Below are 15984 nucleotides of genomic sequence, written 5' to 3'. Positions count from 1 at the left end.
TGCAGTGCTCCCTGACCTGCCTACCAAAGCTGAATAAAAGTGAAAGTGTGGTTTGAGAGAGCTATTATATTGACAATGCAGACTATATTACATATCTGTGGGTCTCCATATGTGTGGGAATCTGACAACTTCAAGGTACATGGTTATGTCTATGATCATGTATACATCACTGTAATTTTCTGCAGCGTTTTTTTTTAAAGGAGAACATAGTCATGTGACCAACCGTTATTTTGGGGAGCTTGAAATCTAACCCCTACCATAATTATGGACAGATCTCTCTTATTAGGAAAGTGGGGGTGGGGACAATTAACCTATTTTTTTTACCTATTTATTTGCAATAATGCCCTCTATGAAGGCATGGTTTCCAAAATCTATTGCCTGGTTTTTCTAAAAAAAATAGTGGTGAAGTCAAAACCATCACTTTCAATCATATCTATACAATACAAGACAATAATACAATACCATCTGTAAAGTAGAGTTGAACTGTAAGAACATGTCACTTATGGGTGGGCAGGGAGTATTGAGGATCTCTAGGCAAGTCAGCTGTTGATGATTGTAAGCTCGCAAGGGGCCACCCCCCTAGTGTTTCCTGTTTCTGTGTATTTTATCAAATGAACGTTTACCAGCATCGGAGGTGTTTCAAACGTCACAACAATTGTATGTATTTGTAATACTGTTGCTGGATGTCTTGATTGTACAGTGTGTTAAACTGCTCATGTATCTTTGCTGCCCATTATTTTGTACTACGTACAGAACTATGGAGGATGTTAGTGCTATATAAATAATGATTAAATAATAATACTAACAATCCATAAGATTCATAAGTCATGTGAAATATTTTCCCAGCTGCCATGGTTTGCAAAAGATTAAGGAACCCATGAAAAAAAAATTTTATGCATTAAAAAAATATAGTAAAGCCACCAATCTCTTGTTGCTGTTTCTGCAGCGCCCTATAGAATGTAACACTTCCCTTACTTTCAGTATTAGAGGCAAAGAGTGCAACATGCATCTTTGCAGGGAAGGGGTGGTGTTGAGTTACAGATTGCCTGACTTGCTGACTTTAATTATGACAGCATACCAGATGTTTTATTTATTTACCTTGCAGGAAATGACTTGGGACAGCTACATAAAACCAAGTGACCTCATGGAACAATTAGAGAGGACTTGGCACACACGAGCTGCAGTGGTGCACAAGCAAATTAATGAGCTCATAAATGTATTGTGCAGAACATAACAGCATCATGATAACATAAGCTTAAACTGTACCAGGAAGTAATATGTGTGCATTTAAGTAGCATATGTTGGTTAATCTCTGATAACAAAACAAATGTAGTTTAGGAGAAAAAATCTTTCTTCTAATATTGTGACTGATTTTAATAGGATTCTATATATTTTTAAAAAAATAGTATTATAGTAATAATAGTATTATTATTTTAGCCCTTCTAATAGCAATCCAGATGGTAAGTGAATATAGTGTATAGATGCAATGCAGTGGCTAGTGGTGCTAGAATAGGCCTCTGGTGGGTGTGAGAGCAGTTTGGCTAAACAGGCCAAATTGGTTTGGATATAGAAGATCAGGGTCTAAAGCCCCATCTACACGATACGATTCTTTGTACGATTCAATTACGATTCTATTTACGATCCGATTAAATCCGACATGTCCGATCATGATTCGATTCGATTCAATTCGATTTGCCATTGTTTTGCAAAGGCAAATCGAATCGAATCGAATCATGATCGGACATGTCGGATTTAATCGGATCGTAAATAGAATCGTAATTGAATCGTACAAAGAATCGTATCGTGTAGATGGGGCTTTACTCAGGGATGAGCAGAAACTACGCCAGTGCGAATTTAGGCATCGTAGTTCGCATCTACGCATCGTAGTTCATAGGCGAAGTTTAAAAACTACGCTTATGAATTTACGCGTAGCGAAGTACCGCTACGCTTAGGTTACGCCCACTATGCATAGTTAACATTTGTATTGCGTAGTGAACTACGAATGCGTTTTCTCGTCTAATTTTCCGCATGCAGTTGTATGCATACAAATTTACACATTGGAAAGGGGAATGTACGCATAGAAGGGTTCCCAGTATATGCATTTATAAAGAAATGAATGCGTACAATTTTCTGCATACGGGCATAAGTATCTGCATACACTACGCCGCGTAATTGCGTATTTTAACGCGTATTCTATGAAATGCATAGGAAGCGAATATTTGTTTTCAAAGCTGTAGTTTGGCAAAGCGTAATTGTATAAAACTACGCGTATTTCCAGCGTAGCGAAGTTGGCTGACTACGACCATCCCTGGTCTAACTAAAGTCCATGGCGCCCTCCAGTGAAAATTGCAAGGGGCCCTGGGATGATCTAGTTGGGTGCAGCTGGTAAGACAGGAAACAGTGATAGATACATTAAAACATTTTATTCCTATATCTTTCAAGACAAGACAAATTAACCGTCCATTTAGCAAAGCCCTGAGCAAATAATCCACAGTTCCAGAAAGCAACAAGGAATTAAAATCCATGCGTGTCTCCAGTAACCCATCTACAGGAAGTAAAACGCAGAATCAAGTGTTTACATCTTGTCCTCCAAAGCTCCACTGACTCCTTTCTATATACTTGTCCTATCAAGCAAGCTTTAAGGCCCATACACATGCTAGATGCATGTTGCCTGGTGGGGATTGGTACCCAATACATTGCAGGGCCAAGGCTGACAGTCACTTTGCTAGCTGAAAAGCTAGTGACGTGTTCTGTTCATAGGGGGATGGAGCTGGGTGCGGGAAACTGGGCATGGAGAGAAAAATGCTACCAGCCGAGAAAGTCTACTGGTCTGTATGCACTCTACTGTACAAACAACATTCAGTATAGCAAACAGAAAAATAGAAAGAGTATCAACACAGTAGTATAGGGGACCTCCTCAGTATTCTCTTCAAATTGACCGCTCATTATTGTAGATAATTTGTGGACATTTCATGGGTCAAAATGTGATAGCCGCTGCAGTTAAAATTGTGCCTCTCTTATCTGTATTCAGGGGATGTGTAGGTCAATCAGGTGTGACCATATGACACTATGAAGAACAATAGGTAGCAATCTACACTTCACAGGAGATCTGCATTAGAAACCATAATCCCTATTACCTGTTTCTGGAGTTCTCTCCCAAGAGATATTTTCACACCTTGTCAAAATGCATTTTAAATTCCCTCCTTATAAATAAAATACATTTAAACTCCCAGCAAGCAAGAAAATACTCAAAATAAGCTTGACATTTCTTGGTTACCTACTTTTTAGTATTATTTTTAATAATATTATTTTGTAGGTAACATACAAAATTATCTCCTGAGAGAAAACCTAGGAGAAAAGGTAATTGAATAGGGGCCCTTGTGTCTACATCATTAATTGTTGAGCAATTGTATGCTAGCCAGGTTCTAGAGGTCTTCACTTCTATGGATAGGTGGCAGCTGCAAGTAAGCAGAGCTACGTAATAGGCTCTTGAATCTCAAAAGCTAACAATTATCTAAAAAGTGGTGCCCAAAAGGATAAAATATATAAAAAGTACTGTATTAAAAATGGGGTTCAACTTTCCTCTTCATATAGTACCCGAGTACTTTTGTAGACTCTATTTCACAATGTGTTTCTTAGATCAGTTCTGCTTCCTTCAGATATATAAAGGCTAATTAGTAATATCAGGCCTGATTCACATAGTGCTGGTAAAACTGCCATGTGCAGTCAGAGCATGCCAATATTACTGGTACTAACGCCAGCAGAGTACTGCATGTTGCACAATTAGCGCACCTCACAGTATATGGGTAATGTGAGCGTTATTGTGGTATTGTGCATTATGCAAGTAATGTAACACGTGTTACCATAGTAGTGTTCACGTTATCCATGTTGCACAATGGGCAGTTCTCTGCTAGTGATAGTACCGCTAATATAGCAGTGTCCTGTCTGTGCATGACAGTTTTACCAGCCCTACATGAATCAAGGCCATAGTATGGTGTGAGCACCATATTTTAAAATGTTCTGTTACAAAGGAAATGGAAAAAGTTTAGTTCCAAAAACAATTCTTCTAAATTGCCCCAATGATCATTATTGGTTTGAAAATTTTCCTTTTTTAATTTTAGTTTTTTTCTCTATAACTATGTTGTAGTTCCTCTGTAAATCCAATAGGTGGTGCTCCCCTCAAAAATTACAATGATAAAACAGGAAGTGAACTTATGGCTACTGTGATAACAGTACTGTAAATATAAACAATTCTGTTCACTAAGTGTAATGTTATGAGAGCTGCCTGTTGCCTGTTATTGCTGTGCTTACTACGGTATATAATGTTATATACGTATTATACATTATAAACGGGTGAAACTAAAAATCACTGTGCCCCCCCCCGGCAAAACTTTGGATTGACCCCTCACTTTCTGCACAGGTAAACCTAGAACCAATGTTATTCAATTGGCTAGTGCACACTTGTATGTGTTTTCCCCATGCAGCTAAAACAGACAGCAGTACAGCACTGCAGGCATTTTCTCTATCAATTACATTTGCTTCTGTGATAAAACGTGAATGTTTTCACACATACAGACACACATGGTGTGCAGAAAATGCATACAGAAAACCAACAGATGAGTGTGCTCCCAGCCTCAGCTTATTACACTCAGTCTGTCCATCTCTGTTGGAGCAGAACTGGCTCTGCACACTTCTCCAGAATCACTACAGAACGGAGCACTTGGGGAGAGGTAGAGGGGTTGGGGGCTGGGTGTTGTACACAAGAGCCGGCTGCACACTGAGTATTGACTGTCTACAAATCTTTGTCTACAAAACTTTATATGATTCATTATCAGTGGCTGAGCAGATACAGTCATTAGAACAATTGTGCAGAGAGCAGAATAGTTTTTTCTCTCTGTGCCCTTAGTGGTCAGTCTATCAGGACAGGGAAAATAAATATCTCACCCCACGGGGCCCCCTGTGGCTGCATCCCTTGCAGGGTCTTTTATTACGCCCCTGATTATAAACACACAATCTGAATAACAATTCAAGATCAAGAACTCACACTGCTCTATAAAATGGCTGCAACCCATCTTCATTTCTTTGTAAAATCAAGATGAATTATTAAAAAGGTTAAGAATTGATATCATCACTAGTAACCTTAGCCCATTTAAAAACGGGCTAGGTCTGCCTCCGCGCGCCTGCCGCTCAAGCGCATACCCGCCCGTCCGCCGCGCCCACGCACCCGCCACACGTGTGCGCACCCGCTGGGCGAGCACCCGCCACACACCCGGCCGTCCGCTCACACGCCCGCCCGGATCCCTGGCCCTTTCCCTGTCCTCCTGTCTGTGTGAGGCTGGGTCCGTGCTGTGCACATGCGCAGTAGCCAAAAGCACGGACCCAGCTACACAGAGACAACTGTCCCTGCTGTAGGCAGGGACAGTTGCCTATTATTATATAGGATAAGCAGTATATGTAGTCAGGTATGAAAAACAGCTCTGAAAGAATAATACCATTTCAATGACAAGGTGAATGAAGTCAGGAGATGATAGTATAAATATATTATTTTTGACATTATCGTCTGATGTTGTCTCCCCAGTGCTTGCCAGGATCATAAAGGCACCAGAATCCCAGAACATAACGTTTGGCTCAGAAGTGTCTCTGCGCTGCACGGCATCCGGCATTCCAGTCCCATCCATTAGGTGGTTTGAAAATGGGAAAGCTGTGAGTCCATTAATACTGCACTTGCCTAACATGCACACTTTTCTGCTCCCCCCTCCCCCAATATGGTAGTTGTAGTACAGTATTTAACTGCTGCTCTAAACATTACTATTTAAAAAAATGAAACTTAAGATGATCAGAGCATTGTCAAGCCAATCCATCCCAGGTGAATGAGTTATTTAATAATCCTGACTTTCCAGTAGGCTCCCCCCATTAACCTTCTTTCGGTAGACAACTAGGGAACTGACCAATATATGTCATTTTTTAGCTGTTGATAAGCTAAGAAACTTTGTCCAACTCTCGGTGATCTCCAAATCCCTGCACTAGAGCCCCCCTACCCGGGACTGTGCTGCATGGCATCTGCATTCCAGGCCCATCCATCAGGTGGTTTGAAAATGGGTGTTTTGTCCTATTTGTATTTGGTTATGAATCAAACAACCCGAGCAGGGACAAACCCAGGATTTTCAGGGGGGGGGGGGGGGGGGGATTCCTGAAAGGTCTCCCACAGCCATGCACAATACAGTATAATAATATGGTAGGACATCATGCTGGGTACACATAATGCAATTTCCCGTCCGACCAACGGTATCCAACGGAATCGTTCAGGAGCATTTTGAATACAGATAATAATGAGGACAGCTGATGTTGGTAATGAAGGGAAGAGTGAAGCATTCACACAGCAGAGCATAGAGCTCTGCTCATACCTGACTCTGTTAAGTCCCCCAGAGCTGCTCCATGCTCTGTACACATGCTGTTGCAACATCCAAAGTCAACTGTAGCAGGGAAAGAAAGGGGACAGTGCTGTGAGCTGCAGGATGCCTGCAGATGTTCTGGTATCTCAACGTGTGCCTGTCCCCAGATACTGCACTGGCCTTGGTCTGAGGGGGGATTCTGGGCAGCTGTAATCCCCCCCACCCCTGCGTTTGCCTATGCTGAGAGGGTATCAAGATTCAAAACTGACTGAAGATGGGAAGTCCCTGATAAGTTTGTGACTTTTCTATGAACTTTAATAATTCTATGTGTGCCTTTGCATAGTGGAATGTAATAGATCAGTGGTAAATAATAACACAGTTATTTTTTTTCATCTGATTACAGTAACTTGAAATGTGCTTGGCTGCTGTGGGTGACTGATTTTTACACATCTAGGTCGATTTGCTAAGTTTTGTAAACAGAGAGTACTCACAAGCATAAGTAATCCTGTAAACCTTAATTCAGATGTTTAAAAAAAAACAAAAAACTACCACCCTCAGGGCTTGTTCACACTACAGGAGTTTTTCTAAACTTTTCAATTCTTTTTTTTTTTTTTTTTTTTTTTTTTTAGTCTAATATTGGTTTACTGGGCCATTTATGCTCTACATGGCTCAGTTGTTATCCATCTGTAGTAAGTCATCCTTTACAGATGCTATGTGCATTTTGTACAGCCAACACCTTTACTGTCAAGGAAAAACAATAAGAAGGTTCCATAAAAAAGTATATTTTGATATCTGCTTTCATGTTCTGAATGGGAAAAATTTAATTTCTGAACTGTTTTTGTCTTTGTTTGGAAAAGGTGTCACCAGAATCGGTTGAGGAAAGTATCAAAGATGGAGTTATCTTCTCAAAATTGCACATTAAAGCAACCAGACCTGGACTGTTTATGTGTATGGCAGACAACAAGCATACTAGTAGCTTTGGCCCCGCCAAAGCTTCAGCAACAATAAGCATTTCAGGTTTGTTCAAAATAATAATTAGGAATTCTTACTACCAAACTGCTAAAGCTAATTATTCTGAAATATAAAGCATGCTTTTCCAGTAAAACAGACTAGTTTCAGGTGCTGACACTTGGCCAGGTGCTACACTTGCTAGGGCAAGGGGCTTCTCCCCTTTGCCAGTGCCCAGTAGGAGGAGGTTGGCGTAATAGTATGATTGAACTTGTAGTGGAATGGAATACACGGTTCGTTTCTGCCATGCATTTCTGCTCACGGTCGTTTTTGCTGCTTGATTCTGCTGTCGAGTCTCTTATCTTCTGCTTGTTTTTCTTATATTTTTCCATTCACTTCTATCAGAAATCAAGCGGCGAAAGAATCGAAAGTGAGATCGGACATGTCGGAAATGATCTATCCGACCATCTAATCACCTAAAAAACGAACCGTGTATTCCCAGCATAAGTCTCCTTTATTAAGTAAGGAGTCCTTATCTGCCAGATAAAATATAAATAGATAAAGAGATAATTTATGATGCATTACGAGTTTTTCATAAGGCGGTAAATGTGAAAGGCCATGTTGAAAAAAATGAAAATAGTTCCATGAAATAAATACACCTGGTTTTACGAAAAAAAAAAAATTAAAATCCAGTGTATACATATCTATTTTCCAAAAAACGTATTGTCTGTCCTTCATCTGTTTTACTATGACTTTTATATCATTTCTTCATATGTATTCTTATGTTTCCCTTGTGTCTTTTATGCTTTCTTGAGGAATGCAGCCCTAGGGTCTATACTTACCACAATCCTTGCAGCACACTGACCATAAGTCTTGGCATCAGGATATTTAAATTTCTGACCAAGTTTTTGGATAAATCCATTCATCTGGACCAATAGGAACTGTCAGTGGCATATTCAAATAAATCCTGAAGGGATATTTAAGAAAGTCTCGTGAGAGTTCAGTTGAATTCCCATTGGGCCAGTTGAACAGACCAATGGGAGGCCTTGGCAGGAAATGCAAATATCCGGATGTTGGGACTCCTGGTCAGCATTTGCTAAGGATTGTGGCAAGCATAGATAGTAAGGTGGCATTCTGCAAGCAAGCCAGAAAAAAAAGAAAAGAGCAGAAAAATACAGATAAGAATACAGATGAACACAAATGAAGAACAGGGAAAAAAAACTTTTTAAAAAATAAACAAAGGTTATGGTACTGGATTTTAACAGAAGAGCTTTAAAACGTGTGTGTTTGTTTCACTTAAATAATGATTTCATAGTGGGGGCAATTTTTTTTTACATTTAGCCTTTGGTAAATGGGTAGTTCATCTTCCGAGGAGTCTTTTTTGATCATTTTTTCTGAGCATTTATTTTAACCTGTTAAAAGTAATGTTTACATTTTTGACAAAGAGATAAATATAAAAAATCAGGGTTCTGCTCCCACTTTATTCACCCCTTATTCTCCAGGCAAAAGCAGCCCACATGATAATACAAGATGGAGCTTTAATTCTTCATTACAAAGCACCATTGTCAAATATTAAGGACTGTCATCATCTCTAGAGACCAGGAGAAAGCTTTTCAGTTGTAGAATGAGGAGAAGTATGGAGGAATCTGGAAGCGCCTTTTGAATAATGGAGGGACTAGTAGATATCCTACCCTGCACATAGTTTTGTAGTGAGAGGCCCTTATTTAAAGGGACTCCGAGCAGTGCAGAAACTATGGAAAGATGCATATCATTTTAAAGCTCTCTTTCTCCTCTTTCCAATTATATATAAACCACCGCCCTACGCCTTTTAGTTTTCACTATTTTCGCAATCGAAATAGCCGCGGCCATGATTTCGATTGCGAAAATAAAGAAAACTAAAAGGCGTAGGGCGGCGATTTATGTCAGAAAGAGGAGAAAGAGAGCTTTAAAATGATATCCATCTTTCCATAGTTACATTGTATTACACAGGGCGACTTTTTCCTGCTGAATGGAGCTGCTGACTTTGAGAAAAAGTCGTCCTGTGTAATACAATGTAACTATGGAAAGATGGATATCATTTTAAAGCTCTCTTTCTCCTCTTTCTGACGACACATAAACCGTGGCCCTACACCTTTTAGTTTTTTCTATTTTCGCGATCAAAATCGCAGCTGTGGCAAATTCGATCGCGAAAATAGCGAAAACTAAAAGGCGTAGGGTGGCGGTTTATATATCATTGGAAAGAGGAGAAAGAGAGCTTTAAAACGATATGCATCTTTTCATAGTTTCTGCATTGCTCGGAGTCCCTTTAACCACTTTAGCCTAACTGGACGAAAATTTTCATCCAGTTAGGCTGCGCGCACTCCCGCGGGTCGCGCGGGCTCCCGCGGGCCCCCCCGTGCGCGCCCCCGCTGCTGGCCATTAGCCCATCGATCAATGAAAGGGATTATAAATCCCTTTCACTGATCGCTGCAGCATTTCTGAACTCTGGTCTTCTTTCTTCTCCAGTGGGAGCGAGATCGATCGCTCCCAGGACTTTTTGACTGTGGCCATCTTGTGGCCAAATAGCAAACTACACCAAAAACACACTTTGTATTAAATAAATACATTTTTAAACATTAAAAATCCCCTGTTTACCTCCCACACCAAAAAATACCCACATACAAGTTTTAATTAAAAAAAAAAAATTACAATAATAAAAAAAAACAAAAAATCCATAAATAGTTACCTAAGGATCTGAACTTTTTAAATATGCATTTCAAAGAAGTATATCAATATGATTTATTAAATTATGGGCTTCTAAATAGTGATGGACACAAATTGAAAAAATGCACCTTTATTTCCAAATTGAATATCGGCGCCATACATTGTGATAGGGACATCATTTAAATGGTGTAATAAGCGGGACAAATTGGTAAATAAAGTACATAGGTTTTAATTATGGTAGCATGTATTAATTTCAAACTATAATGGCTAAAAGCTGGGGAATAATGATTTTTTTCCATTTCTTTCTAAATATTCCTGTTAAAATGGATTTACAATAAATTAATTCTCAGCAAAATGTATCACCCACAGAAAGCCTAATTGGTGGCGGAAAAAACAAGATATATGGTAGATCCATTCATTGTGCCGAGTAGTGATAAAGTTATTAGCAAATGAATGGGAGGTGAAAGTTGCTTAGATGCAAAAAAAATTCAACCCTGTAGGCTGAAGTGGTTAATATGCTGGATAGCATATACTGTAATCTTATTATGCACTTTATGAGGAAAGCGCAAACTAGTCAAAATCACAAAACACTCATGCTTGGCAGCATATATTCTGGATAATTTCTGAATATATGCATTTTTTAAGTGCAGTGATGTGTTAAATTTTTTTACAATTCATTTAATTTCATAGCATTGAGATTTCATGAAATTTCATGAGCTTTTTCTGGACTTCACGCTGACCAAATATTGTTCTTGGCTTTCCTCCAATATTTCACACTTCATAAATAACAAAGATCTCCCTTTCTGAAATACCCTCATCACCTGTCCATACTCAGCTGGGGGCTCACATAAAGGAGACTGAAACATGACCAGCTTGTTATATAGTGCTGTTTATAAAATAAAAAAAACCTCTTACAGTTTGAGATCTGATGGCAAAATTAATAGATTTACCGTGGCTAATTACTGTCTCTCTTTTTCTTCTACATGCTTCTGGGAACTCATCTTTACTGCAGAATGGAGGTAGGATACTTTTGTTTCTAAATAATATAAAGCTGAATTGCAACCAGGAATCCATACATTTATAACCTATTTCAATAAAGTAAATCTGGGACTTTTAAAAGTAAAAATTTATGATACTTACCTCAGGAGCTTCCCCCATCCATCTCTGTCCTTACCGTTCAAACACAGGGACCTCATACAAGCCCGTCAACAAGGGTTTGGCGGTGGGCTTGCATGAGGTGATATGGAAAGCCTCTGCAGGATTCAGAGACTTTCCTCTCCTGAGGTAAGTACCAAAATTTCCTTCAGGATCCCTTTAAGATATCCAGCTAGCTTGACCCAGATTGTCTATTAAGCGGAAAACATGTGTAAGATGTAGATCATTTAGCAGTAGCTAAAGGTGAGTAAATGAACGAATGTTCAGGAAATTAAACTCCAATTTATCAATCGATGGGATTGTCAGTGATTTCCAAGTCTGATCTACACAATACAGACTTGTTAAAGTATGTCTTGGCCTACGGAAATATTTTTGAGGGATATTTCAAAGGAGTTTTGACTCCACCAGTCCACTGTCAGGCTAAGCCTGTTCATATGTGTCTGTCAAAGTGTTTAGAAGACCTAGGAATTACTGATACACCTTGATGGTTCCACTCTCAGCTGTATCTAATGGAGGCATGGAATGGCCTTAAAGAGGTACCACAACAACATGTAGCAGAATGTAGTAAATTATCCACAATATTTTTTGTTAATTACCCTGTTTCCGCATCAGAAAGATGTCCTCTTTCCATATATTGCTGTATATTTCATGTTACCCCACCCTCACAGTGATGTTTAGCTTAGGCTATGATGTCACACAGCCTTCTGCCCCAGTGCACTCTGGGAGACCAGGTGTTGTTTCTGCTCATTTTTTTACACACAACAAACATTCCGCCATGATGCACCTTCACAGCAGTAAAGATGTTGCCACTTGTAATAAATTTGACCCTTTTACCCCAAAGCGGTTTTTACCCTAACGGACAAGAGCGATTTTCACCTTTAAGTGCTCATCCCTTTCATTTGCCAATAGCTTAATCACTACTAATCACAATGAAATGATCTATATCTTTTTTTTTTTTTTTACCACCAATTGGGCTTTTTGGGGTTGATATTTGTTTTCAGTAATGACTTTATTTTCTATGCATTTTAAAGGGAAAAACAAGGAAAAAAATGAAAAAATACACTATTTCTCTAATTTCATTCCCTATAGTTATAGTATATAAACACTGCTACTGTGCATAAAACCCACACATTCTATCTGCCTATTTGTCCTGGTTATCACAAGATTTTAATTATGTCCCTAGTACAAAGTATGGTGACAAAATAGTATTTGGAAATAAAGGTGTATTTTTTCTTTGGTGGTTTTTTTCCCCACTATTTTCACGTGCACAGGAATGCACATGCACGCGCGGGAGCGCGCACGTGCACACGCACATGTGCACTCGCACAGCGGCAGCAGCACTGTCTGACTTATAAAAACGTCCTGGAGCCATTAAGAGGCTCTAGCAGGACGTTTTTATAAGTCTGGTTGTCATTAAGTGGTTAAGAATGTAAATCCAGGTGAAGAATGGTCAATGAGATGCTAATAATTCCAAACTGCATGCAAATGTGATGTTACCCGTGTTCACTTTGGAGTTAAGTCAGTCTAAATTGGCAGAAAGTGCATTTGATTGGCCCAAATCCAAGTTGTATAAAATTGGCATGCATGTCAGATTTATTAGTATCTCATTGATCATGCCTCATCATCACCATTTGGCCTCCCTGCTTAATTGACCCTATAGAAATGCACACATTTTCATATTGATGATTAAGTTTATTTTCTACATGCATCGCAATAAATAAGAATTGCAACAAATGTATTTTGTATTTATATTTTACTTAAATACTTGGTTAAGTTTAATATATCGGCAGTGATAATGTCTGACATGATATCAACAAGAAACTGATGTGCACTGCAGTTGTGCTTCCTTGTCATTGCTGTTATGAACTGTGTGCGTGTTCATTTATCAGGTTATACAAAGGAGAAACCGGTTACTGCAGCACCTACAGAGGGGACATGTGTAGCACAGTGCTTCCAAAGGACTCTTTAGTCTTCTTTAATACATCTAATAGTGAAGCAGAAGAAGGCCAGGAGATGCTGGCTCAGACTGTATGGACAGAACTGAGGACAGTGAGCCCTCTGTGTCGGCCTGCTGCTGAAGTTCTTTTGTGCAACTACTTTTTCCAAGAGTGTAACCCGACAAGAGAAGGTCCAGCTCCAAAGCCCATATGCAGGTAAGGCCTGTATCTAAATAGTTATAGAAATAAAATTCCATAATTGCATAAATGCAATTATTTCAGAAAACATGTCAGAACTGTTTGACCTTGTCTGGGAGGCAAAGATATAATAACCACCTGAACGGAAAATGGTTACTGGGTTTGTCTATACATGAACTGCTAGATGAATAAAGCGTGTCAGTTTTATCTATCATAGCACATTTTATTTTAAAACTGTAATGGCTGAAAACTGAGAAATAATCATTTCTTTCATTGTTTTCTTATTATTCCCTTTAAAATGTAGCTAAAATAAAACAATTCTTAGCAAAAAGTACCACCCAAAGAAAGCCTAATTTGTGGAAAAAAAAGGATGTATAGATCATTTCAGTGTCATAAATGGCGATAACGTTATTGTCGAATGAATGGGAGGACTGTGATGATCTGGCTTTTAAGGGGAAATAACGGGGTGAGGAAGTGGTTAAATCACAAGATTGCTTGTACACACACACATACATACACACACACACACCTACACGTACATACACACACACACACACACCTACACGTACAAACACACACAACCAACACACACACACACAACCAACACACACACACACACACAACAAACACACACACACACACACACACACACACACACACACACAACCACCATCACACACACAACCAACACACACACATACACACACACAAACACACACACACACCAGTATATAGCATTCCTTTATCTTGGATAACTAAGATGGAGATTTCAGTTGGAATTAATATGGCTGACTGGCGGACTAGTTATTTTTTTCATTGAAAAGGAACCAACTTAGAAAGGGAAAGGAAATGAGTGAATTAAAGCATGGCCAGGAGCATTAGCTGGAAAATACTACCATCTCTGTGCAACTCTTATCAGCATTTAGCACACATTGATGCTGACTCACGAAACACCAGTAAAATGTATGTGAGCACAGTGCATGCAAATTTTCCAGGTGTTCATGCAAATAGCGCAACTCAGATTATGTGCAAGTTGAGTACATAACATGAGCTTCATTATTTATGTAACACCTATATGCTGGTAAGATTTGCATGCACTGTCCACGCACATACATTTCATCGGCCTTTCTTCAATTAGGGCAATTGAGTTACGGTGACCATACGTCCCGCTTTACCCGGGACGCGTCCCGCCATCGGGGGGCGCTGTCCCAGGCTGCATGAGGTCCCGGGAAACGTCCCGCTTTTAGCAGCGGGACGTCCCGGCCTCGGGACTCTGGCCACCGTACAATGAACTAGCCGCAGCGTCTACTAGACACTGCGCTAGTTCATTCCCCGCAGCCCCGCTCCAGCCTGCAATGTTCTCCTCCGGCAGGCACAGGCAGAGCAGGGCTACGGGAAGATGGCGTCCGGAGGCGGAGCCCTGTATTTGAGACTATTTGTCTCCAGTACAGGGCTCCGCCTCCGGACGCCATCTTGCCGTAGCCCTGCTCTGCCTGTGAGAGGCTGAGCGGGAGATTGAACATCGTCCAGGCCAGGGGGAGCTGCACCTGAGGCACCAGAGGCCGGCTGCGTGAGGGGACGTCTTCTGCCAGGTGAGTAAATGCCTTTTCTTGCAGGTGAAGTGTTTGGCCGCATTGCGTGTATTTTGTACTGACATGTTTGCCCGCAGTGCGTTCTTGTACTGACATGTTTGCCCGCATTGCGTGTATTTTGTACTGACATGTTTGCCCGCAGTGCGTTCTTGTACTGACATGTTTGGCCGCATTGCGTGTATTTTGTACTGACATGTTTGCCCGCAGTGCGTTTATCTTGTACTGACATGTTTGCCCGCAGTGCGTTTATCTTGTACTGACATGTTTGCCCGCAGTGCGTTTATCATGTACTGACATGTTTGTCCGCAGTGCGTTTATCTTGTACTGACATGTTTGCCCGCAGTGCGTTTATCTTGTACTGACATGTTTGCCCGCAGTGCGTTTATCTTGTGCTGACATGTTTGCCCGCAGTGCGTTTATCTTGTACTGACATGTTTGCCCGCAGTGCGTTTATCTTGTACTGACATGTTTGCCCGCAGTGCATTTATCTTGTACTGACATGTTTGCCCGCAGTGCGTTTATCTTGTACTGACATGTTTGCCCGCAGTGCGTTTATTTTGTACTGACATGTTTGCCCCCATTGCGTTTATTTTATGCTGACATGTTTGCCCGCAACGCGATTATTTTGTGCTGAAATGTTGCCCATTGCGTTTATTTTGTGGTGTCTGGGGTAACTGTTGCTGCATTTATTATTTAATGGTCATAGTTGGCTGTGTTTGCTGCTTTGTGGCTATGGCATACTATTAAATAGCATCACACAGTTTCTGCACACCTATGATGTGAATCCACGTTTGACCACATCACGGCGTAAACACTGCTTTCTTATGCCTCGCTGTTGCATCATTCTGTTAGCTCCGCCCATAGAATGTCATGACCACGCCCATTTTTCGCGCGCGCTGCAGACACCAAATTTTTCGGCGCGGCGCCCCCCTATTTTTCGACGCGCCGCCCCCCCCCCCCCCCCCAATTCACCCCGTCCCAGGTTGAGCCTACAAAAATCTGGTCACTCTAATTGAGTACAAATAAGAAATAAGTGGTAACAGAGCCTTAGGCTAAGAA

The 15984-nt window shown here is 40.4% G+C and overlaps 1 protein-coding gene across 1 annotated transcript in view; it reads left to right on the top strand.

Annotated features, from left to right (window-relative positions):
* Nucleotides 1-15984, top strand: part of MUSK (muscle associated receptor tyrosine kinase) — a 206873-nt gene that overhangs the window by 113290 nt on the left and 77599 nt on the right. The window contains exons 6-9 of the mRNA XM_068234339.1: nt 5579-5703; nt 7250-7409; nt 11056-11062; nt 13088-13351. Coding sequence (XP_068090440.1) covers nt 5579-5703; nt 7250-7409; nt 11056-11062; nt 13088-13351 — 556 coding nt within the window. The remainder of the gene's footprint in view (nt 1-5578; nt 5704-7249; nt 7410-11055; nt 11063-13087; nt 13352-15984) is intronic.

Source organism: Hyperolius riggenbachi, chromosome 1 (genome assembly GCF_040937935.1).
Source record: "Hyperolius riggenbachi isolate aHypRig1 chromosome 1, aHypRig1.pri, whole genome shotgun sequence".
NCBI classification, from domain to species: domain Eukaryota; kingdom Metazoa; phylum Chordata; class Amphibia; order Anura; family Hyperoliidae; genus Hyperolius; species Hyperolius riggenbachi.
The sequence above is the reverse complement of the archived record's forward strand: the minus strand, read 5'-3'. Positions and strand labels throughout refer to the sequence as shown.